Genomic DNA, 24065 nt, shown 5'->3' on the forward strand with positions numbered 1-24065 from the left:
CTTCTACAATGTTAAAATACCAGAAAGATATTAGAATGGCACTTAAAACAGACAGAAATGGTGGAAGAGATGTTATAAAGAGCTGTTTGATTGGACCAAAATCTCATATCCCAATATAGCACATTTTCTGCAAAATCAGCAGATTTCAGACCTGTCAGACCCCTCATACCCAAACCACATCAATGTCACAGGAGCAGCCCCTCTTGGCCTTGTTCTGTGTCACGTTCCCTTCCCCTCCGTGGGTTTTTCTGTTGCCTACATGCAAATTTCCGGCTTCATCGCTGCAGAACGATGCAAAGCAGCCTCTGAATGATAAAAAAAAAAGGGGCCTAAAAGAATTGTGGCGCAGGGAATAAGCATTACATTATACAATATATATATTATATATTATATATTTAGGCCTGATTCATCGGCCAATGCAGCGGTCCCATGTAAATGAATGAGGGGGTGGGGCAGTACTGCCATCTGTCTGAATAGTAACGCCTGAATATTTGAAATACAGCATGTTTTTCATTTTAAGCCAATTATACAAAGTCTGCTTTTGATATTTGCCCGTAGTCATCATGTGATAAGGTTGACTGGCGTGAAAAGTTCCTGACTTTAAAGTTTTTAGTAACGCTGAATGAATAGCTGGTGTGAAAATATAATTTCCATCCAGCTCTGTTGGAGTTACTGTCCTGTCAACTGGCTGCAATTACTTATGGACTCCTTGCTGATGATTTGTGGTAACGTTTGCGCCACAATTAACTTCATTCAGCTTTGGTTTGCCAAGGGTTATTTCAGGAGGGTGGCTGGTTCTGGTGGGGAGGTCTGGTCTGCCTCTTCATCATCTTGCCCACTAGGACACCAAATACACCAGAAGTGCCAGTGATCAACTTTCCTACAGCCTTGCACTGGCACTTAGGTTACTAAAAATACTTTATGCAGCTCACAGTAGACTAAACACTGAGTGGGAGTACTGGGAGATGCTCTTAGAAATATATCCTCATTGTGTTTTGGTGAACCTCCTTTACCTCCTCATCACTGGGTTCCTCAATTATGCATATTTTCTACAGAGCAGCAACTGTTGCTTTTCTCAGGAAGGATACCAAAGTCGAGTTTGTTGGTTCAGCCCATCTTTTATTTCAGGGTAGATACACAGTCTCTGGAGACAAATTATGCCCCACAGTTGCCAGAGCGATGTCGTCCAGCAGTCTATAATGATCAGCTTTGTCAGGAAGTGCTCAAATGTTATGGGGAAGCTCTTTGAAAGTGTGATTTATAAGCTACCAGTTACTTCCCATTGGAAGACCTACAGCAAAGCCTCCCTGAAGAGAGAGATAGTAGGGCTTACTTTAGGTGCGCAGAATGTTGAGGTTTATTCTCCTCTTTGGACGGGGAAATATGAGTTTTGGACTGGAATTGAAGTTTGATGATTATGATGAATATGTGTATAATTTCTATTTTACCATTTTTTTTTGGTTTTATGTTTGTTAACTGATTTTGGAAGTGAAAGGGGAGGTGCGGTGGTTAGCGCTGTCACTGTCACCTCATAGCAAGAGGGTTTCAGGTTCGAATCCCGGTCTGGGCCCTTCAATGTGGAGATTGAATGTTCCCCCCTGTGCCTGCGTGGGTTTTCTCCGGGTACTCCGGCTTCCTCCCACAATCCCAAAAGCATGAACGTTAGGTTAATTGGCCACTCTACATTGCCCCCTAGGTGTGAGCATGTGTGATTGTCTGTCTTTGTGCGTTGGCCATACGATTGACTGACCTGGGATAGGCTTGATTTTGTGGTATTTTGTCTTTCCCGTAGAATTTGAATGGAACTTCAGTCAGGACCTTTCAGCCATCTTGGTGAAACAGGAGGAGCCTGATGCGGGCCAGCGACTAGATCCTCAGCCCTCGGAAGGTCCGCCTCTCGTATTAAGCCCTGCCCCCCCACACAGAGGATCTCCATGGAGACACGCGGTTAGCATCCGCAACCAAACCACTATAAGTCATGTTGTTTTAGCTGATGCTGAAAAAATAAAAAATAATAAATAAATAAAGCAATGCTCATGTGTTTCTGTAGGAGCGCAGTCAAGACGAAGGGAAGCCAGTAGCCATAAAAGATGAACCCAGAGAGATTGGACAGTACCTCGGCCTGCCCAGCGGTACACACACCACACCCACATGTTGCAACACACACATCTCCCGTGTTACCAGTAACCACATGTACCTGTCAAAGAAAAGGAGGAGCACTCACTCAACACCTTCGCCTCCTTTAGACGATGCTCTCCAGCTCCCGCCCACCCCTCCTAGCAGTAACCATGGCGACAGCGACGGGTCCCTCCCTCCCTCCTCCCCGCACCTCCCTCTGCCACCGTCTTCCCCTCCACCACAACAGAGGCCAGGAGGTCGTGCCTCCTCCTCTTCCTCCTCCTCAGCCATCTCTTCTTCACCACTCCTCACTGCACCACATGTGAGTAAACAAGCTACAAATTACCTGACCATACAATGTTGTTACAGGCCTTTATAGAATATATGCACTAGTGTGTCCTGTGATAATGCATAGTTGAGGATGTTTGAACCAGCTGCCATCATGGGGTTAAATCAGTCCTATAATGTGCTGATAAAATAAGGCCCATTCAGTGAAATTCAATAATTCACTCTGTGGTCCATTGTCTTGTGTGATTCAGCAGCTTTTTCTCTGAACCAAAGCATCACATTTGTACTCATGTAATGCCTTCTGACCAAATGTTTACACAGAACTTTATAATGCCAGCAAAAATGTTTGATTTGATAAAGCTATGAAAACACGATTTCTCTCAGGAATCCCCTTTTAGATAAGAGCCAGGGTGTTTGACGTGGGTAATCACACGCCTGGCTTGCTGAGAATTTGGCGAATTAGTTCATGTAGGAGTGTTGCTCAAAGGTGAAAGCTGTTGATAATGCTTGTTAATGTATTGATGCGTTCCCTGTTTGATTGCGCAGAAGCTGCAGGGTTCAGGACCCCTCATGCTGACAGAAGAAGAGAAAAGGACCCTGGTTGCTGAGGGTTATCCAGTACCAAACAAACTTCCCCTCACTAAGAGTGAAGAGAAGGCACTGAAGAGAGTCCGACGGAAGATCAAAAATAAGGTAAACACCCCAGCTTCTCCAGACTGAGGACGGATCAGATATTCAGAGAATCAGCTGGACCGAGAGTGAAGCAGAGCTGGCAGGAATCTTTTGATCGGTGACATTTTTCTGACATCAGTAAGCTCAGACAAGAATGATGAAGAAACAGAAATATTATCCCTGATAAACTGGATTCAAAGCGTTTACCAAGACTGCGAATGGGCTCCATCTGCGCCACCCTGAGAAGAATCCAGAAGTCACTGCACAAACATCAAGAAGTGTTGCTGATGGGTTTTTTTTTTTTTCTGTTTTTCTAACCAGATCTCAGCTCAGGAGAGTCGAAGGAAGAAGAAGGAGTATGTGGAATGTCTGGAGAAAAAGTAAGTCTTTGGAAAAAAATTGTCCCCATTTTTTCCACTCCCTTTTCTCTCCTTTTGGTTTACCTTTGTATCTGTCTGTCTGCATTTTCCAAAACCTTTTTTTCTCATTATAATCCCCTCAAACGGTATTAAAGGAACCCTCCTAGAATATATAAGTGGCCATAATATAAGAATAGAAGAATAGTTCAGCTGAGCAACAGCCTGGAGTTGATGTATTGTGGAACAAAACAAAGCGCTTGCAGCAAGCGCTTTGTTCAAAGCATACTGACACGTCTCTCGGTGCCGTCTAACCTCCTCACTCAGTCTGTCCATTAATTATTTTATTTTTTTTTTACTGAAGACGTTTTTAGCTTCATGGTTAAAATTTCCTATAACAGCCGGGCACTGTAGTCTTTAGCAAACATTACCCCGGGCCAGACTAAATGTCGTATTTGCTGGGGACTATTTTCAGCTGCGGATTGACACACATTTAGTGCTCTAGTGAGTAATTCCAGCAGGTCGGTCTATTTGGGATCGATAAATAAACTAGGAGTAACACATCACCCAGTGCGTCAGTGTGGTTCATGGGAATATTTTTAATAGTTTTTGGAGCTCTATGCCACACAGGAAGTAGATATATCATGCTTTAGTGGTTAATAGGATTGGTTCATTATCGCCTTTTCTCCTTTAAAAGAAAATACTCAGCGGATTTGTTCTTTAAGCTCGCGGCTGGCCTTGGGACCTCCAAAATCTGTTATGTACCAGAGGTGGAAAGTATGTTTGCTCAAGCGCTGTCCTTAAATAATTGAGTATTTACATTTTATGCTACTTTGTACTTCCGCTCCACTACATTTCAAAGGTAAGCTACCTTTATTTGACGGCTTTAGTTGCTAATATATGAAGATTTTTACGCAATAACAAAAAAAATAAAAATAAAGATGAAAGCAGGGGTTTCCAACCTTTTTGGATGGCGATGTCTTCCAAAGAGCAGCGTGCGGTCGGTCTCGAAATTTACATTTTCAGATGTCTGGGCGTTAACAGCCCCACCACCAAATAGTGATCTTTCCCTCTGAGCTTCACGCATAGTTTCATTTCGGTTAAATTTTCAAATGCATCTAATATCTCACCAAAACTCAAAAATAAGAGGAAAGAATAAAAAAATCCCAAAACTGAAAACAGATTTGTGTATTTGTGTTCTTATTTTCTCTCTCATTAATCATCTGACAAGCCCGTCAGACTGCATAAAACTGAACATAAAGTACTTCCAACTAGTCCACATGCAGCAGCTGTTTCACTATCAGTCCAATGTGATCTATAATAATATATCAGTAAGCAGTACTTTTGCTGCTAATACTTATTTTTAATGCTGCACTTTCTCTTGTAATGTGTTTTTACATCGCTGTATTGGTACTTCTACTTCAGCAAAGGATCAGAGTACTTCCACCGCTGTTGATGTACTCATCATTTACTTTAGATGTTTTGCGTAACGAATGAATCAATGAACTTTTTCTTCCACCTCTCCAAGCTGTCTAACAAGGCGGCCATGTTGGCTCGTGAGGTTTCCCCAGAGTCGATCCTTTTTTTGTTTTTATACATAATTGTGCTCTTTATGCGCATTTGCTGGCACAGAACAAAATAAAAAACATGAAAAATGCAACTGGCAACAGAGGGAGAAGATAAGAGTTTTCATGCTGAGGTGAACTTGGCCCTTAAAGTTTAGTTAAGAGGCTGTTTTTTTTGTGTGTGTGTTTAGAGCTTTGGAGTCTGATTTCAAACACACGAGTTCTGTAGGAGATTAAACTAGAGGCTTGAGGCTCAGGTATGTCCATATGACCGCATAATATTTACAAAATGCATTTCATCATCAAAAGTGAACAGAAACTCCATCCTCTCTGCTTTCCTTTGTTATTCTGGCCATTCCTTGCTATGGCTGGACTCCAATAACCTGCTGAACACATGAGACACATTCAGAGAGTCAAAGAGAGGTGAAAACGTGGGCTTGCTTTTACATCGCTTTCATAGCAAACAGTAAAGTGGATAAGGTTCATACAGGTGGTACCCAAATGTCTGATTAATCCCATTAGAGCGCGTGTCCTCGCGCGGGGACTTTTACATTAATCAATACTCGAGAGACGTAAAATGAAGCAGAAACCCTTTTCTTTGTGTTTTCTTTCTTGGACGCAAGGACGAGGATCCCTCAGAAAGAAAGCAGCGGGACGACTCGAAATGTGTCTGAATGGGTCGCCTTCAAAGCAGACGCATGGGGGGGGGGGGGGTCAGGAGGATTAGGAGGAGCAGAATGGAAGACTGACAAGATGTTATTTGTTGATAATTGAGATCAATGGGATTAGCAGGAGATGCGGGGAAGACACAGTTTGGAGGAGAACATCTGTCATCCTGCAAACCTTTTTTGTTTTTTTTGTGTGTGTAGTTGGTGGAAAAAATGATGTACAGGAGAATTTCACAATGTCTCCAGTGTTTTAGATTATAAAGACATAAAGGAATAACAAAAAATGATGGTACCATATTTTCAAGTGAAGAGATGGTTTCCCCCTTCCATGTATGGAAGAGTGGAGTTCCTCAATAAGTATTATATTAAGTATTCTGAGTATTTTATTAGCCTACACTAGTATGAGTTAATATGGTTAAATGACACACTTTTTTTGGTCATAAAACTACACCTGTCACCTCCAAGTTCCAAACCTGGCAGCTTCATTTAACTCCCAGAGACCCATAAAGCACCCAATGCTCACATGCTGGAATATGAGGAAACACTGATTCACAAAGGCTGGGACTCTTGGAGGTCTGGGGGACCTGTGACCACTTAGCATAGCTGGTAATTCAGCCCTGATGAGTGATATTGCTTCTCAGAACCCACGGCACAAAAGAAAAAGAAAGAAAGAAAGGAAAGAAAGCCGCAATCGCTCTCAAGGACGCCGTTTGCTTCCGCCGCGAGTGGGAAGCCGGTTGTGATATTGAATGATAATGCCAAAAATCGAGAAAGCGGATCTGTGGTTGAAATGTAGCAGCGACAGAGCTGAAAGCACACCGATTGTGTGATTTTTTTTCTTTTCTTTAAGAAAAGAAATTAGCCAAGAGTTACATGAAGCCAACGAAATCAGACAGTGATGCCCAGCTGTGTGTTGCGCCTCTGTAGACATTTGTTTTCCCCTACAATAAATGGTAGATGGGTACTTGGCTGGGAAAAAAAAAATATTTCAAGAGGGGCTCATTTGAGAACCACTGAAGTAGATGAAGAAATGGAGGTTTGGTGCAGAACCGTGGACCGAGAGCCGGTCTGCGTTCTCAAAAGGGAGAAAGTGTAAAATCAGAGCTAAGATGTACACTGACAAACATCTGTCCGTCTGTGTGTGTGTCAGGGTGGAGAGCTACACGTCAGAAAACAGCGACCTGTGGAGAAAAGTAGAAAACCTGGAGACCGCCAACCGGTGAGCCTCACACACACTCACACTCACACACACACACACACACACACGCTGGCATTAGAGTCATCTTTTGTCTCTGAACAGACCGAAACAGTTGCGTGCCGGCGCCAAACTCTATTAACGCGGACCAAAACGTTCTTGTTACTGTGTTTTGGATTATCGTCGCTGAAAGCAGCAACGAGTTGGCAAAGAACGCGGCTTGATAAGCCGAGCGCTGAATGATCTGTGTCGCAGCAGGGCCAGAGAAACTCGCTCGCTTTTTCTCTTTTAATCTTCCTCCGAGAGATAACAGCGATTATAACGTCAGGCAGGAAAACTTTGACTCAACCATGTAGACTTCAAAGGACAGAAGCCCCAGACTGTAGGTTATACATAGGAGTATTTATGCTCTGTATGTAAAAACTTTTGGGCTCTACAGTTTACATGTAGTGTGTTACACTAAGAGAATTATAGGAGAAATTTGTCTGCTCTATAAGCAAAGTGTGGAGTCACCCAACGCAGTTTGTCTCCTCTGTTATTATAACAATATGAAACCAATGTGCTATTATCCTGGAGTGGGTTGGGTACATGGGTGGGTGGGTGTGGCGGGACAAAGAGCTGAGGGTTGAGGGCAGGAGGAAGGGGAGGAGTGGGGGGGGGTCTGTCTCTGTGTCTGTCTGTCTGTGGCGGCCTCAGCCTGTCATTAAAGCTGCGACTCAACAGTAGCTTTCATCATGGAAGGCAACCCACTCCCTTCCCACCACACACACACACACACGCTGATGAATATGTTAAACCACCGCACGGAGGAACAATGAGTTGGCACAAACTAGAAAACATGAGTCAGCACGCTTGCTCTCACATAAAGTGCCCCGATTGTGTGCAGGTCTAAAAAAAAAAAAATAAAATAAAAACTAAACAAAAACTTTTTCAAACGAATGAACTAAATTTAAGCTCCCAGTTTCTAAAAATGCCCCAAATGCAGTTATTAGTGGTCATTTTGTTCTCCCATGCAATGGTTTGTCTGGGCTGCACGTCCACTTTAATTCATGCAGAACTCATATAGTGCTACTGGTTCATTAGTTGTACAAGAATAGTCTTAACTCAGCCCAAGGCTGTAGCCATGGAAGCAACATGGGGGGGGCACATCTGCCAGGGTCCACCCCTTAACAGTTTTCTACTATATAATACCTTTGAAAGTAACGAAACAGACAAACTTAGCAGATTTGCAGACTGATTTAGTAGACTGATTTGACTTAGCAGTTGAGTAATGGCTTCAGGTTTTAGGCAAAGCAGATGTAAAGCTGCAGTAGTAACATTAGAAATGGCAATACTTATATATAATAATAAGTTATGATTATTGCTACATTTGCTAATCATTATTTCTGACTGTGGTGTGTGGTTTTCTATAGTAGCATCCTTGGACAGGATGCCCCTCCCCAGTGTTTAGCATACTTACTGAAGTGACTTAGTGTTGTCTTGTCTTAGCCAGAGTCAGATGGGAAAATTTATAGTAATTTCACCTCTGTGTGTTGAGCGCAGATAGAGTTTCACTATATGTTTAGCCTAGCGTAGCACAAACACTGGAAGCAGGGGGAAACCGCTAACCTAGCTCCCCTTAAAGTATTAGAAAAAAAAACACACCTCCAACACCGTCTCCTTCCTTATGGTGAATATTCACACACACACAAGCACTCACCCAGTCAACCAGCATGGCTTTTGGAAGCCCTGCATATTTAAAGCAGCAATAACTTTAGCAGTGAATCACTGTGGTTTTACATGAAAGTCAAGCTGGTCAGTATCATCCCATGTAAGTTTATCACAGCTGGCAACTGGCAGTTTTAATGCTCCACTCTGGTGCACGTGACAGCATGGAAATTTGAAACACTAGATGTACAGACACACTGACTCACTGTTTAGTTTGCCACCTGAATATCTGACAGACTTTATTGTCTGGTTTAGTTTATTCAATGAAAGGCTGCCTGACTGAACATTGGTTCATAGTGTGTTCAGCCTGAACTGGCTCTCCGTCTCCACCTAGTGGTAGGAGTGTGTCCTTACATCTACTGACAGCTCATACCATCAGAACCCTGCTCTCCAGATCCCACTGATACACAGTTTTCCAGTGGTTTTTACTGGTTGGCTCTATCCAACCTTACTGTACTGTTAACTTAATCTGCCCAGTTGACAAAGCAACAGTAAATCAGGTGGATGAAGTTTACTTTAATATTTATTACTGTAAAAGAAGAGAGAAATTTCCTCTAAGGAGATTAGAGGAAAAAGTGTACTGCACATGGTGAAATGAATCTCTCGGGTTCTGCACATATCATAAACTCCAACAAAGGTTTTCTAATCCTACCTTTGACCAACAATATCGCAATATAAGAATTTAACTGATGTTACTTCCTTGAGGTGAGGCACAAACTGTGGGAGGGTTGAGTTGACACAGTTCAAGGAAAGACAACCAAACATTGGTCCACCTTGGATTTAACTCTTGCACTCCTCCTCCTTTGTCTAGCTGTGAAATGAAATCCTCTGCCTGCCTTGCTCTCTAATTTCTCTCTCTCTCTCTCTCCCACCCTTTAGGTCTCTCCTACAGCAGCTTCAGAAGCTTCAGTCGCTGATTTCAGGGAAAGTTGTCCCTCGTTCTTGTAAAATGGCCTCAACTCAAACAGGGACATGCCTCATGGTAAATAAATTCTTCCTCTTCCAGCTCTTCATTGAAGCTCTGACATCCTGTTGTATTCATTCATGCTGCCTTCACAATTGGCCTTAAACGTGAGTGTGTTGTTTTGCGCCTCTCTATGCAGATGATGGCCTTGTGTTTTGTCCTGGTGTTGGGCTCCTTCTCTCCCTGCCTCTCCCCCCTCTCCTTCCTCACCGACACCTCCTCCTTGTCCTCATCCCCCTCTTCCTCCAATCCCTCCTCCTCTCCTCCACTTCCATCAGCGGACCTCTACACCACCAGTCAGGGTAGGTCTATAAATACATTATTATGCTAATGTTATTATATTCAACAACAGATATAAACTTTCCTTATGTATTTCACCCTTGGTGAACAGCATCATACATTTCCCAGAGGGCCTTTCAACAACACTAAGAGAATTAGAATGAACTTGAATACTTGTAGACAGAGAGCAGTAGCAATAGTTACAGCAATAGTAAACAAAGAGACATCATATTTGGAAAAGAAACTTGACAGAACATCACAGAACAAAAAGCCAAAATCATCATCATTTCTTTTTTATGTTCATGCAAAATTCCCTTTAATGGTGCCTGATAGAAATGTTCCACCCAAACTATTATCAATATCAACATAATCAACTGCTGTGCTCAAAATTAAAAATTTGATTTGCTCTAAAAGGAAATCCGAGGACTTTAAATCCGCAAAATGAATGAATTCAAGTCATTGTAGCCCATGTAACACGCCAATGATAACCAGCGTGTGTTTGTGTGTTCCAGTCCGTTCCCGCAGCCTGCTCTTCTACGATGAAGGGGCCCCATTGGAGGAGAGTTTAATGACATCAGAAGGGGAGAGGCTACAGTCAGAGAGCCACTCCCACATCCAGACAAGCCGATACACAGCTGACGCACACAGCAACCAGACATCTGGGCCCAAATTAGACCAGAGGTAGAAATATATGTATATATACACACATATATATATATGTCAGACCTTTATTGTCCTGTCAACATTAACGGAGTGCCTGTCCTCCCCACAGAGAAACAAAACCAGACGGAGTCTCAGAGTTCTTCTGACACAGCCTGACTCCTCCTCCCATGACTTCTCACCTCTGGCCCCTAAAAAGCCCGAAACCTGAAAAAAAAAAAAAAAAAAAAAAAAGAAGAAAGCAGGCTTCATACAAACATCCGACTGGACCAAAATCTACATCATTCTGCCAGGACATCAACTTTTCTTTCAGTCCTCCCATCCTCTTGCCCATGCATGGCGCTTCACCTCTCTGCTTAAACAGACTCTGCTACACCTGAATATACTTGATTTTAAAGGGACCACTTTAATTGGAATTCCAATTTTTATGCATTCATATGTAGTACAATTTTTAACATCCAACTATTCTATTAATATTTAGAAGGAACAATCATAAATAATGTCCTAGAGGTGAATTCGAATATAGAGTCTTAATAAAGGAACTTCTAGACAATATTCAATATCTTACAAATTAATTTGAACCAAAATAATTTATCACAAAAATGTAGGAACATTGCCTAGAGGACAGGCAGGTTTGAGCCACTTAAATCAGGAGTGTGAGTGCTGTGTTACCATGGCTTGACTGTCCTCACTTTCTCTCCAAAAGTCAGTGTAGAGTTGCCATTTAGAGAAAGAGCTTTTTGAGAAATGCAGTCTTAAAGGTCCAGCATGTAGGATTCAGGGGCAGAAATGGAATATAGTATTCATACTTTTGTTTTCAACAGTGCAAGATCACCTGAAACTGAGAATTGTGTTGTGGTTACCTTAAAATGAGTCTTTTATATCTTCAGGGAGGGTCCTCTTCCATTGGGTCTGCCATGTTTCTACAGTAGCCCAGAAAGGACACTTACGTTTTTGTGGCCACTGTAGGGAAGGTGGAAACGAGGGGTGTTCAGTTGGCTGCGGTCTGCAGACCACACGTCATTCAATCCTACACACTGGACCTTCAAGACGGATTTACCTTGCACCTTTAACAGTTCATAAACATAAATGCATATATTATATAAAGAAACTTGACTGACCTCCACTGTGTGAATCTAGCTGATGGTTAGCTTGATGGTTAGCATGGTGCTTGTATTTCACTACCAAAGCACTCTAGATGAAATACATTGGATCAGCGTTTATATTTTTTTCACCTATACCTATGATGACACAGGGCTGCAGCTAACAATTATTTTGATTACTCATTAAACTAAATCTTTTTTTTTATTATACTGCAATTAATCGCTTAGTCTGCAAAAGGTCAGAAAATAGTAAAAGAAATAGCCGGTCGCAGTTTTTTTCATAGGTCATCACTTGAAAAACTTTTTTTGCTTATTAATTATCTGCCGGTTGTGCCATTTTAAAAGTGCCTTCCACTTAGATCAGTCAAATATGACCAACTTGGCCTTGATACCTAAAGGGCGCCACACATAAATATAAACCTGAAAATGTAACTCTAACCAGATTACATACAGTTAGTCGAAATCAGGGCCGGGCTTTTAGCTTATCATAAACTGACTGAATGTTCACAGTCCAAATTCTGACCAAAATTTTGCATCATTTTTGGACCGCTGAAAGGGGTCCTAACAGAGGTTGGGAAACATGAAAAGTATTTTTATGGAATTTAAAAATTGTATATGTAATATATTTGCAGCATCGAAAAAGAGCATATTTAATTTATGCAACAAAAAAAAAAAATAAATACTGAACTTGTTTTTAAGATTAGTTTATCTTAATGTCTTGTTTTTCTAAATAATGATCGCAAAAAAAAACTCAAAAATATAACTTTAATATATTCTGAGCATCACAAAAAATGAGCATATTAATTTATGCAAAAAAAAAAACGGAAAGAAAGAAGGGGAATTGTATGTTGTGTTTTGGCATTTAAGATGATGTGAAGTTTTACATGATGGAGTGTAGTTTACATTCTGCTTCATGGAGTGTAAAACTTTGACATGATCTGTTTGTGTCTTTTAACTGTAATACAGTGTTTATGTTTCACTGCTGTCGCGTGAACGCCTGAGAGGGACTGTTTTGTCATTCAAATTAAACGTTAAAAAAAAAAGAAAAAAAAAGAAAGGTATTTTTATCCCTCAAGCTGAAGTTTCAAAGAAATTTATCACAAATCCACCGCACTATTTTACAATTGACAATTCCAAATATGTAGATACTTTTCTGTCATAAACACATCCGGTTAAGTTCAAACAAAAGCAGCAGAGGAAACATCTCAGCGTGCGCTCATGCGACAGCAGTGTATGTTGTATTTATTCCTGTTTTGTAGAAAGTATGTATATATTGACAAAACCAGTCAGGGGACTAACACATTCCAGGAAGTAAACCACCACTAGCGTTTGAAGGAACAGTGACATTTTCAAAAAAAGTCTTGATTTGTTTGCCACTATTCTGACAATGTGAGAAAAAACAAAACCAAACAACAACAACAACAAAAAAAAAACATGGAATGATGCTCCTCGAAACAACTCTTTTAAATGTCATGGTATTCCTTCAAATAAAAAGCTTTTTATTTCAGACATTTCACCGTCCCATTACAAAACTTTGAGGATATAATAAGAGTTCCGACTCCTATTTTGATCCCCAAAACGTTACAGATTTTCTTACTCGTCCCCATTTCATTTTGTGTCTTTCATGCTACACAAAAAACATCATGTGACTGCAGCCCGTTGCTCAGACATCCTGTCATTCTCACCCTCAACAGTCATAATGCACCGGTGTACATAAATAATAACAACTTCATGTGCAGTTGTTGTAAATAAGGGCCTTGTTTTTTGTTTTTTTTTGTATTGTGACATATCCAAAACTTTAACCTGTGGAATCACATGGGGTGGCTGCTTTTCAGAGAAGAAAGCAGCAGTTTGGGGAAAGAAGATGTAAAGTAGGGAGGGATTTTAAAACAAATGACTGGGAGGGTGACTTTTTTCCACTCGTAAAGATACCCTGACGACACAGCAGCTGCACACAGTTTGAATAGCTGTAAAACACAAGGGGGCGCTTGATTACTCTCTCCTTTTCATGAATGTCTGCAGAGAATAATCAAACACTCTCCAGGAAGTTATTTGAAATGTGTTCGGGTGTCATGTTGTCTCGGTTTGTTGTATAGCATCTTGCATGTTCCTCCATATATAACTATGTTATCTTAGTGTAGTCAGTAGAGTAGAAACCAGCAAAATATTAAAAAACTGCATCAGCAACACTGTGTCTGTGGGGTTCTTGATTTGAACGTGATCCTTATGTCAAAGAATGGGTTGATCTAGTTCAAGTTTTTTTTATTTGGTCTTCAGCGGATCAGCAGCTGAAGTGTTTGAGTATGAGCTGCTTCCGGAGCTCCTCCGCCTGGCTGTCCCGCTCCTCGGGTCTCTGCTCGAGGCTGTCGGGCTGCTCGGGGGGGTCTGTTCTCTCCAGAGTCCAGGCGTCTAATCCGGACTGCAGGGAGGCGTTGTGCAGAACGCAGCAGGCCAGCAGGATGGACGAGCTCCTCTCTGGAGAATACTGCAGAGAGTGGAGGAGAAATGGCAAGGTGGATAAACTTAGGCGGTCAGTAATACTGTGACAACACTTCCTGTCTGGAAAACATGAACGCTGGCTTTTAACTGGTTTAAAAATATACTACTCTTGTACATCAAGAAACACTGCAGAAGGTTAACTAACCTCTGGAGGAGAGAGAAAGACTAAATTCCTTCTTGAACAATATGTCACCTTTTACTTTCTTTTAAATGTGAAGTCAGAATAGATTAGAATACCTGTAAATATCCTTTGGTGCCGTCCAAACATCTGAATCTGGTCTGGATGGCTCTGAAGGTTCTGTCCACTATCTCATGTGTAGCAGTGTGGGCTAGGTTATATCGAAACTCCGCAGGGGATTCTGGGCAGTCGACCGGGGTCATTAGCCACTTCCTAAGAGGGTAACGACGGTCGCCTAAGAAATAGAAAACAGAAAAATACTTTATCCCTCTTGTGGGGGATTTTAAGGTTCTAAATGATGCAGGCAGTCTGAAACCCACATCTCACCCAGCAGCCAGCCCTCCTCAGCATCCTGCAGCTGTTTGTGGAGTGCAGATCTCTCTAGAATAGTAGTGTCTTTCAGTCCACCCGGCCAGTGGGTTTCCGCGCTGAGCAACAATCCTCTGGCATCACAGACCAGCTGACAGCCCACAGAGTGAAAACCCTTCTTGTTCACGTACGACGAGTCTTCGCTGTTCGGAGCTTTGATCGTGACCTGGAGACGAAGGGAAAAGGAAGCAGAGAAGGTCGGATCAGCTCGGCTGTCACCCGCATACACACGGCGTTCAAAAGTGTTAATACAATATAATCTAATAAAATAAACCTGAACACAGTCCAGCACCCCCAGAACCCCTGGGAACCCTGCCACTCTCTGAAACTCCTGGAAGGACTGCTCTCTGCTTGCAGGATCTCTGTTTGGGAAACATTAGTACTGCTGTTATTGCACTTTTTCTTCCTTTTTCTTACTGTTTAAGCTAGATAAAGCCAAGAATAATAATGATCCACAAGGCTGAATATTGACTTACGTATCTCCACACCTACTATTCAAATGCAAATACTCTCTTTAGTCCAGTCCTCATGACAGACCATAGCTTGCTGAAACCTGTAAGGTTTGTTACACCAGCTTTTCTGTTTTGTTTTAATGAGTCATTTGAAAATCCAAAGCCATATGCATAATCAGCCTCGGGGATGTTACCTAGATACTTTTCAAACGCTGCTTTTCCTTCAGTGATTTTAGAGTGGAAATAAATTTGCGGTATTTAATCAAGAAACCACAAAGTTATGACCCCAGTCACTTGTCTGTGTCATCAATAGGCATGTTGATAAGCACAACATGATATAACAAAAGACACCCAGCAGTCTTGTACCTGTTGAACGTGATGAACTGGGGTGCTTTCTCCACCAGGGCTCTGGTAACATTGGACACACATCTTGACATTGACGCCTGGCTGATGCCTATAGTGTCTCCCATAGATGTCTGGAATGAGCCAGATGTGTAAAAACCCAAAGCAGCCAACACCTGGACCTCAGGACTGATGGCTCTGGACCGCTGGGTACGTCTACAGAGGGCCTAACATGCAGAAACACACACACACAAAAAAGACACATTTTAAGAAATAGTTATTTTGATGTGAGTATTCAAAGGTGCACATGCTCACCTCTCTGAGTAATTCCACCAGATACAGGATAAACTCTCTGGGGAAACCAAATTGTGTGAGGAGGAAGTTGTCTGAGACAGAGTCCAAGTCAAAGCGGTCCAGCGTCTTGTGTCCTCGACCATGTAAGAGTAGATCACAGTCTAAGATAGCTATAGGGATCGCCATCCTGTGGATAAAAGTCAATAAAAAATAAAAAATAAATAAAAAAATATAAGCTTCTTGTTATATTCATAGCTCCTATTCATAGTGGTATATTCTCATACTGTAAACACAAACAGAATCCCATCATTTCCACTTTACTCAGAAAATCTGTCCCCAAGTTCTGGACTAACTAACGTTAGTGTTAGGCAATGCTGAATGTCTGAATCAAACCAAGCCTACGTGCTAACTAGCTAGCTAGTTACCTAGCATATGAGCGTTCCTGATTTCAGTTATGTGTGATCGTGAAAAGAATTCTAACGTTGCTAAGATTCCTAGCTGAATACCAATAAATGAGAATTAAAGACACATAATTTCTTTTGAATTAGAAAAAGAAAGAACTCTTACCTTCAGAGTCATGCAACATTCGTCAACCAAAACAAGACTCAGGAACACCTAACTTGCGTCGCACATTCGCAGATTCGACGCCAAAAGTAGAAATGTGCGCTTTAAGTAGCTGCAGGTTTTATGGTAAATTTGTCTTTTCTTGCTCTCAAAAATCCAATTTGTATTGTCTAAAATTGATGTTTTGTATTTAGGTTGTTATTTTTCAGACGTTTAAAAATAAAACAAAAAACGAAAGTGCCTAGGTGAAATCACTGCTATCTAAACACGTCGACATGGAGAAGATAAACAGAAAAGTAGCACAGTCGCTGTTGACGTTGTGTAGCTAAATTGGGCGTTTAAATGTACGTGGCGTTCAACGACACGTGTCAGCTTTTTAAAATTGATTCGTATTTTAATGAAGTTACATCTTGAAGGGACAAACTAATGTAAGCTTTGGCGTTTTTTGATGAAATTAAAGTGCGTGATATTTAGCTAGCTAACATTAGCCGTAGGCTAACGCTTGCTTGCCAGTGAGTCACCTATCCGGTGGCTGTGCCTCCCCTTTTTTGAAACGTAAACGTTAAGTTATTATCTAAGAAATTATACTTGTACTCTTTTTTTTTATTATTTTGCCTGGTTCTGTGGTGTGCCGTGTGAGGCGGTTGTCAGTGTCTGTAGTTTATTTTGACCTCCAAATTTTACTCGGGCAATTTCATGTCAACGTGCAGGCCTCGCTTGCCAACTTGTAACAACTGCCATATGGGCTGTTAAAATCAACATTTGTGATTAAAAAATATATTTGTTTTCTGTTAATGCTAAAGGCAATATTCTCACTGTAATGTACATTTTTTCCGTTTAGCAATTGCTGTTGACGTTTATTCACAATTTCTGGGCAGTTATTTGTGTTTGACAGTTTCAAACCATTAAATCTAATTTTGGATGTGGTGGCAAAATTATTATTCCTGAAATGGTCTGGAAACATCGTATATTGTTTTAAAAGACATTTTCACATCTGACAGTGGATTACAAACACAGTTTTGTTGACTTCCGGTGTGTTGTCTTGTCTGGCTGCAGGGTCGTGACAACATGGATAGTGGCCTGAGTCCCCAGGATAAAAAAGATTTGGACAAGTTTATTAAGTTCTTTGCCTTGAAGGTAAGAAACCAGTATGGTGATGTTGTTGTTTCCTACTCTTCTTGAAGGGTTTGTTTATTATCTCATTATCTGTTCTCTTATCTATCTATGCGGATAGTTTTATTTGCTCAGATTCAGATTCTCGGCATCCATAAATGTTGCTCTGGATACTCCTGTCAGTAGTTTTTCTTTGGACTGTTTCTGGGTAAGGTGGTCAAAGTTTGGATGGTCTCTTCTGTCCTGTTTGTAGACTGTCCAGGTGATCGTTCAAGCTCGTCTTGGGGAGAAGATCTGCACCCGCTCGTCCTCATCACCTACTGGCTCTGACTGGGTAAAATAACTTAGCCATTCTTTTCCTTTTAAATCGAATCATCATTTATTAGATTTACGCCTCACTGATCTAAACATATACGTAGCTGGTTCGTATTGGTGGTTTTCGTCGGTAAAGATTTTGATTATGGTTATTTCTTCTAGTTCAATTTGGCCATTAAAGACATTCCAGAGGTGACTCATGAAGCCAAGAAGGCTCTTGCTGGCCAGCTTCCAGGCATCGGACGCTCCATGTGTGTCGAGATCTCCCTTAAAACGTCAGAGGTGAGACCTCCCTCCACAAGGCGACCTTAGACCACCTCCTGCTGTCCGTTTTCTTCTTATGTGTAGCCGCTTTTCAGCACCTGGTGGAAAGCGAAACCCGAAATCATACACAAGCTTGTTTGGAAGAAAAAACAAATTATTACCACACATGTCAGCTTTATAATCTGTGAGAGGTGGATGAAGTCTTTGTTGACCACTCGGAACACTCATATCATTTTTCTGTCCACGTTAATGTCCCTGTGTCTGTCTGTGTTCTGATTTCTGACTCAGGGTGACTCAATGGAGTTAGAAACTTGGTGCCTGGAGATGAATGAAAAGTGAGTGTATTTTGCTTTCGTTTATGTTTTTTATTTTCCAAGCCAAATGGTAAGGAGTATTCCAGGAGGAGGATTCCAATGCTTAACGGGACAGGACTTGTTGCTTTGTGGGCCTTGTTTACTTTGTTAATACGTTGCTGTTTATTTGAAACATCGGCACACTGCTGAATTGTAATGATTCTGTGTGTCGTCCGTCATTGTTGCAGGTGTGATAAGGACATCAAGGTGTCATATACAGTCTATAATCGTCTGTCTGTCCTGCTGAAGTCTCTGCTGGCTATCACCAGAGTAACACCTGCATATAAACTGTCCAGAAAGCAGGGACACGACTACGTCATATTATACAGGTGAGTGAACTTTACCTGTCCTGTTAAACAGCTGCTTTCATTTGTGCTGTTTTTCGCTCGTTAACACTCACTTTACTCAACCAAAGCTCTTCTTTTGCCGGAGCTAGAGAGTTTTAAATGCCTGTTAACCTTCAGTCGACATGCAACATGTGTCAGCGTTTGTTTATACCCCTCTCTCTCATTTCTAGGATTTACTTTGGGGAAGTTCAGCTGAATGGATTAGGAGAAGGTAACCGTAATCTCAGTTCTGTGCCTGACATGTTGTAGATCACTGAAAACAAGACTCAGGTCTAAAAGCTCTCATTTATGAAAAGCTTATTCCACTTGTAGGTGTTACATACACGGATTTTACACCGTGGTGTACTAATGCTGAAGCTTGTTGTTTGTTTTTAAGGTTTTCAGACGGTGCGCGTCGGCGTTGTCGGTACTCCTGTTGGCACGGTCACGCTTTCGTGTGCTTACCGCACCAACCTGGCATTCATGTCCAGCAGGTATCCAACTAACACTACATGTGAAACAACAGGCGTTTTATTCAAAGGTTACAAGCGAGCATAAATCCTGTTAACTGTTGCTTCCTCCTGCAGGCAGTTTGAGAGGTCGGCTCCCATCATGGGGATCATAGTGGATCACTTTGTGGATCCACCATGGAACAGCCAGCGTCCTCCCAACATGGGACAGCCCTGCAACTACAGGTAGCCACACAGAGCTGTGGGAAACGGTGTGATGCTGAGTCTCAGCCTCGCCACAAACAATTAAGAGCTTTTGGATGACGTAATTGGTCCATTGGAGATCACAGTGGACAATCAGCTGCGTCAACAGACCTAAGAAACATAGTTCAGTTCTGATTGGATTTTATGTTAAGTTTTACCAACATTTAGTGCACAGACCATGGCCTTTGTGTAATTTGGCCATCAGTATGCTTTAAAAACTGAACCTAAAAGTGGATTCTCCATCAGTTTCTACAGGAAGCTATCTAAATTTTGACATGTTTTTGTGTGTGTGTGTGTTTGTCCAGAGCTCCAGAGGAAGAGGACGGAGGAGCATTTGCAGGCGTTCAGGATTCCCAGGAGGTCTGCACCACCTCCTTCTCCACCTCCCCTCCCTCTCAGGTGAGAGCGCAAGCTCATATTTATTGCCTCTCTCTTTATCCTGTGACTTCTTCTCTTCATTTTCATACCTGTTTTTTTATTTCACTTTCTCTTTTCTCTCTCTTTGTTTTCTTCCCTTTTTGTCTTTTTATTGTATGTTTATCTGTGTGTGTGTGTGTATACGTGCGTTGTCTCAGTGTGTGTGCACACTGAGTCCTTCGCCTTCTAAACAGTCTAAGCCCGTCCCCCTGGACAGCCTGCAGCTCCCATTGGCTCCTGGACTTGTCACTCACACTGTGAGTTTATGCTGGCTGCTGTGAGAGTGTGAACTGAACACAGTTTGATCGCTTCTCATTTTGTTTTGGCCTGCGTGTTGCTGCTTGGTTGCATCAGTATTTTAGTAGGCATCACGCTGTTTGACTGTGTTTGCAGTTCCACCGCCTGTTTTATCATAACACGCATCACTTAAAGTGTGAAAGTTAAACCCGTTGACCCATCTCGAGAGCGCAGCACAACGTGTGTTTCCAGTGTTTTGTGATGGACGTCCCTTCTTTCTTCTCTTTCTCTAGCTGTATACTTCCAGGTTATCATACCAGCCTTCAGCCCTGGCAGGAGCTGCTGAGCTTTGTCAGGCTGCAGCCAATCAAAACCAGGTGACGCACGAGTCGATTCACTTCACCTCCCTGACACATACAGTAAAACATAGGCACTCATCTTTGATACGTCACCCGTTTGGCTACAAGGAACCGGAGGACAGAAAGTCCTGTTTGCGGTCGTGTAGGGAGTGCGTTTCAGTATGGCTAAAATCACATTATATGTCATCTTAAATCACTGCAGCCATTTTTCAGAGAACTTTTAATTTATTAAACCACAAAGCTTGGGTGTGTATGCTCAGAGTACATCAGCGCGTTGTTAAAGAAACCAAAATCCCTCACGCTCGTCACCTCCCTGTGAATCATGATGGCAAATATTTCGATGACTGTACATGATGTCATCACCCAAATCAACCAGTTTATCCACCAGGGAGCATTGCGAAACACATTTTAAGGGATGTTTCTTTTAAAAATAAATTGAATATTTAACAATTTTCCAATTTAGATTCACGGCCCGGTCTGCTGTAACTCTGCTCTGTCCCTCCTCCTCAGATTTTGCATGCTGGGAAAGAGGGCGGGGTTGTGTTGGCGCCTGCTCAGCCCGCTCACGGACCTGATGCCCATCTGACAGTAGAACACGCCCCCAACACACCTGGCAGCAGGTGAGCCTCCCCTGATGTCACCTCAGAGTTTAGAACTATTTGTTATTTTTAATTCCAGCTGGCTCGCTTGGTCCCTGCTTTGTGTTGCTGTTGTTTATATCACTGTGTAAACAATAACTTGGCGTTGAGATTTCAGCTTTTTGTCTTAAAGTAAAACCTCCCCCAGGCTCTGATTGTTCCTGAGTCCTCAGGTGTGAATCTGAACTTGACCCAAACCTTGTGTTTCCTCCTCCCAGCGGTGACGATGACGGCCTGTCGCAGAGCGCCGAAGGGAGGAGGAGCGTTTCTCCCTCTGACCCCGTGGAGTCTCTCAACGCGTTCACGAGGAAAATCGGCGCCTTCGTGAACAAACCCAGCGCACAGGTGAATCACACATCTCGCGCACGTGGTCAAAATGATCGGAATTGGACCTTTTTGCAGATTTTAAGTGACCCACTTAGTACACTGAATTCCACTGTATGTGTGTGTGCGTGTGTGCAGATAACAGCAGCCAATCTGGACCTGCCATTCGCTGCATTTGCTCCCCGAGGCCTGGACTCAGAGGAGAACGATCCGATGGTAACTTCAGATTTATTATGATGAAGGTTTCCCGCCTCCTACAGCACAGTGCTTTGGTTTGTTTTGCAGTGGAGGTTGAGTCTTGATACAAGTTTCTGTGTGTGTGTGTGTGTGTGCGTGCAGGTGCAGCCTCCTGACTCTCCTCCCTGCCCGTCACCCCTGCAGGCCAGCCTCCATTCTCAGGGCTCAGAGGGATCGGGGCCGCAGGACGACTTTGTCATGGTTGACTTTGTGCGTAATCATTTGTTGATGTGTTTGGCAGCTGAGATGATTGGACAAAATTCAGACAGTTGATCTTTATTCTTATCAACAAATTGTAATAGCTTGACATTTTTTGAAAAAAAGTCACAAGAGTAGATTGATACCACTTCGACATGTGTGTCGGTTATGAAGCTACAGACAGCAGGCGGCTAGCTTAGCTTAGCATGTAGACGTTCCTACCAGCACCTTTAAAGCTTATTATCTAACATGTTTCATCTCAGGATCTGACTGTTGACAAGGAAGCAACTGGTCAAACTATTCCTTTAAGTTTAGTTTATATAGATAAAAACCTATTCGTGACAGTTTTCAACAGACAGTTTTAACATAAAAATGAATGAGAAATACTGTAACTCTTTGCCAAGTTTAAACATTGTCTCTTTATCCGTGTGCCTCTGTGCGTAGCGTCCAGCCTTCTCCAAGGACGACTTGCTGCCGATGGATCTTGGCACTTTCTACAGAGAGTTTCAAAACCCTCCTCAGCTGGCCAGCCTGTCACTGCACATCAGCTCCCAGTCGATGGCCGACGACTTGGTAAAACGCTTCTTGCTTTTTAAGTCATCGTTTTTAAATCTAGGGGGACGACTTTTTAAAATGTAAAGCACGCGCTTTATCTTATCCGCAAACCTGAACATGCATTAGTCCTAATGGGGATTTTCTGTCTGCAGGACTCGCTGCCAGAGAAACTGGCCGTTTATGAGAAAAACATCGATGAGTTTGACGCATTCGTGGACATGCTCCAGTAGAGGAGGAGTGAAGGAAAGGGCTGCAAGGAGAGAAGGACTACATGTGAGGAAAGACTAAGTGGATGACGACGAATGACGCAGCCAGGAGGCTCTGTAGATGTTTGTTCTGTGAGAATCACTGACTAAATCACCATGTTTTAATGTGAAGTTCCACGTTTCTGACATTTCCTTTCTGCTCCGCACGTTCACCTCCCTTACCAGCTTGTACAGGTCATCCTCTCTACTGTAAATACTGTATTACCCCACCCCACACTCATTCACACTAACGTGGCACAAGCCTGCTCTCATCATCGTTGTTTAATCAGCAAATCGTCATCAACGATCATGAGGTTTTCTTTCACTTTAGACGGCCATGACAGCCCGCCTGCACTCATTATGGTTGCTTCACTGTCCCTCCCTGCTTATCAGTGCTTTCCTCCAAAGGGTTCCTCTACATCTTAACATTTCTGACCATATCTGAGCTAAAGGTGAAAGGGCAAAGATCCGGCTCTTGAAATCAAACAAATCGACTTCGGGAAAGGATTTTTCTTCCAAACTGAAGCTAAACTAAAGCTGGTCTCCGCGAATAAATTGCAATTAACCCTCCGGCGGTCATCGTCATTCAGAAATACGCAGCTGAGTGTTCAGTAAAGTGCTCGAAGGCGACGTGAAAGTGACAGGCCTCTCCCTAGTCAGGTGTTTCCCAGCTGGTCTGGAGATTTTAATTGCCAACTTCAATGTTAGCAAATGGCCCGAGTTAAGTTTAAAGTGAATTCATCGCTGTCCTTGTGTACACAGAAAACACTTTTTTTTTCCATGCTGAAGAAGCTTGTCGTGGAGCTGCACTCAGCTGGCAGTTTGATACACTTAGCTGAAACATAGGAAGTTCTGCAGGAAGTTTTACCTTTGTGAAGGTGTTTTAAATGTCATTTTGGAGGCTTTAATTTGGAGTGCTGTGTCTGATCCCCTTATGAAGGGAGACACTTCAACTGCACCCTCCAAAACTGAACAGAAATCCCTTTCGGGTCACCTTCGTGAAGGCAGGATTTGCAGCTGGCAACTGAGTGGATTTACTGTAGGCTGAACATGCATATGTATATTTTGGGCTTTTATCTACAGGACATGCCAGGGTCACCATCCATAACTTTGTTTGGTTGAAAGCTTTAATTTAAACTTTTCATTGTTGGTCTAGATGTCCTAATAAAGCATGGCTGCTCTGTTCAAACAACATTGTTCATGTTGTCAGTTTCACTTATTTACTTTGTAAAAGTGTACAAATCAGCCATTGATCTGACATTTGATAATGACGTTACTAGGGCTGGGCAAGTTAACGCGCTATTAACGCATTAATTAATTAACGCCGACAGTATTTTATCGCACATTAACGCCGTTTTTTTTTAAAATAACAATTATTTTATTAAGTCCGTTGTTCACTAGCTAACTAACCGTTATCAGTAAAAAAAAAAAACAAAACTGCGTTAATACGCCATAAAATAATTGTCGGCATTAAGTAATTAATAATGCTATAATAAGG

General features: G+C 42.2%; 3 protein-coding genes across 8 annotated transcripts in view; 2 read left to right on the forward strand and 1 right to left on the reverse strand.

The window, feature by feature from the left end:
* The window catches only part of creb3l1 (cAMP responsive element binding protein 3-like 1), a 31156-nt gene extending 17394 nt beyond the window's left edge, over positions 1-13762 (forward strand). The window contains exons 4-13 of the mRNA XM_046382363.1: positions 1793-1947; positions 2051-2132; positions 2247-2440; positions 2953-3099; positions 3400-3458; positions 6818-6886; positions 9449-9551; positions 9673-9835; positions 10325-10493; positions 10585-13762. Of these exons, the coding sequence (XP_046238319.1) occupies positions 1793-1947; positions 2051-2132; positions 2247-2440; positions 2953-3099; positions 3400-3458; positions 6818-6886; positions 9449-9551; positions 9673-9835; positions 10325-10493; positions 10585-10621 (1178 nt within the window). The 3' untranslated portion in view covers positions 10622-13762. The remainder of the gene's footprint in view (positions 1-1792; positions 1948-2050; positions 2133-2246; positions 2441-2952; positions 3100-3399; positions 3459-6817; positions 6887-9448; positions 9552-9672; positions 9836-10324; positions 10494-10584) is intronic.
* Positions 13763-13820: 58 nt separating this feature from the next.
* Positions 13821-16434, reverse strand: harbi1 (harbinger transposase derived 1). 4 transcript variants are annotated; one of them, XM_046382371.1, is made up of 7 exons: positions 16277-16434; positions 15731-15896; positions 15440-15642; positions 14896-14983; positions 14580-14787; positions 14312-14487; positions 13821-14060 (listed from the first exon to the last, which is right to left on the reverse strand). In XM_046382371.1, the coding sequence occupies exons 2-7, from the start codon at positions 15893-15895 to the stop codon at positions 13857-13859; spliced, it is 1044 nt and encodes a 347-aa protein (XP_046238327.1). In that variant the 5' UTR covers position 15896; positions 16277-16434; the 3' UTR covers positions 13821-13856. The 4 variants fall into 4 exon arrangements, with proteins under 4 accessions (XP_046238327.1, XP_046238328.1, XP_046238329.1 ...); XM_046382372.1 differs by lacking the exon at positions 16277-16434 and adding an exon at positions 16135-16270; XM_046382373.1 differs by lacking the exon at positions 16277-16434 and adding an exon at positions 16067-16189.
* atg13 (ATG13 autophagy related 13 homolog (S. cerevisiae)) lies at positions 16347-23761 on the forward strand. Of its 3 annotated transcripts, none has more exons than XM_046382357.1 (18): positions 16347-16399; positions 17330-17410; positions 17640-17720; positions 17864-17983; positions 18254-18300; positions 18507-18647; positions 18836-18876; positions 19042-19138; positions 19232-19339; positions 19663-19756; positions 19933-20031; positions 20305-20388; positions 20881-20990; positions 21227-21353; positions 21471-21548; positions 21672-21779; positions 22212-22340; positions 22475-23761. In XM_046382357.1, exons 1-18 carry the CDS (start codon positions 16397-16399, stop codon positions 22550-22552), a joined length of 1626 nt encoding a protein of 541 aa, XP_046238313.1. In that variant the 5' UTR covers positions 16347-16396; the 3' UTR covers positions 22553-23761. The 3 variants fall into 3 exon arrangements, with proteins under 3 accessions (XP_046238313.1, XP_046238315.1, XP_046238314.1); XM_046382358.1 differs by lacking the exon at positions 16347-16399 and adding an exon at positions 16524-16701; XM_046382359.1 differs by lacking the exon at positions 19933-20031 and having other exon boundaries at positions 16353-16399.
* Positions 23762-24065: the final 304 nt, after the last annotated feature.

This window comes from Scatophagus argus, chromosome 24, assembly GCF_020382885.2.
Source record: "Scatophagus argus isolate fScaArg1 chromosome 24, fScaArg1.pri, whole genome shotgun sequence".
Taxonomy (NCBI): Eukaryota; Metazoa; Chordata; class Actinopteri; family Scatophagidae; genus Scatophagus; species Scatophagus argus.

Bases quoted from the DNA above. Each gene is read 5' to 3' on its own strand.
- harbi1 (XM_046382370.1), bottom strand. From the start codon at position 16,019: ATGATGGGATTCTGTTTGTGTTTACA. The intron at 15,643-15,730 runs GTGAGCATGTGC...TCTGCATGTTAG, and splicing joins TGGTGGAATTACTCAGAGAG to GCCCTCTGTAGACGTACCCA. The intron at 14,061-14,311 runs GTATTCTAATCT...CACTCTCTGCAG, and splicing joins GCACCAAAGGATATTTACAG to TATTCTCCAGAGAGGAGCTC.
- atg13 (XM_046382357.1), top strand. The intron at 20,389-20,880 runs GTGACGCACGAG...CCTCCTCCTCAG, and splicing joins CTGCAGCCAATCAAAACCAG to ATTTTGCATGCTGGGAAAGA. The intron at 22,341-22,474 runs GTAAAACGCTTC...TTCTGTCTGCAG, and splicing joins AGTCGATGGCCGACGACTTG to GACTCGCTGCCAGAGAAACT.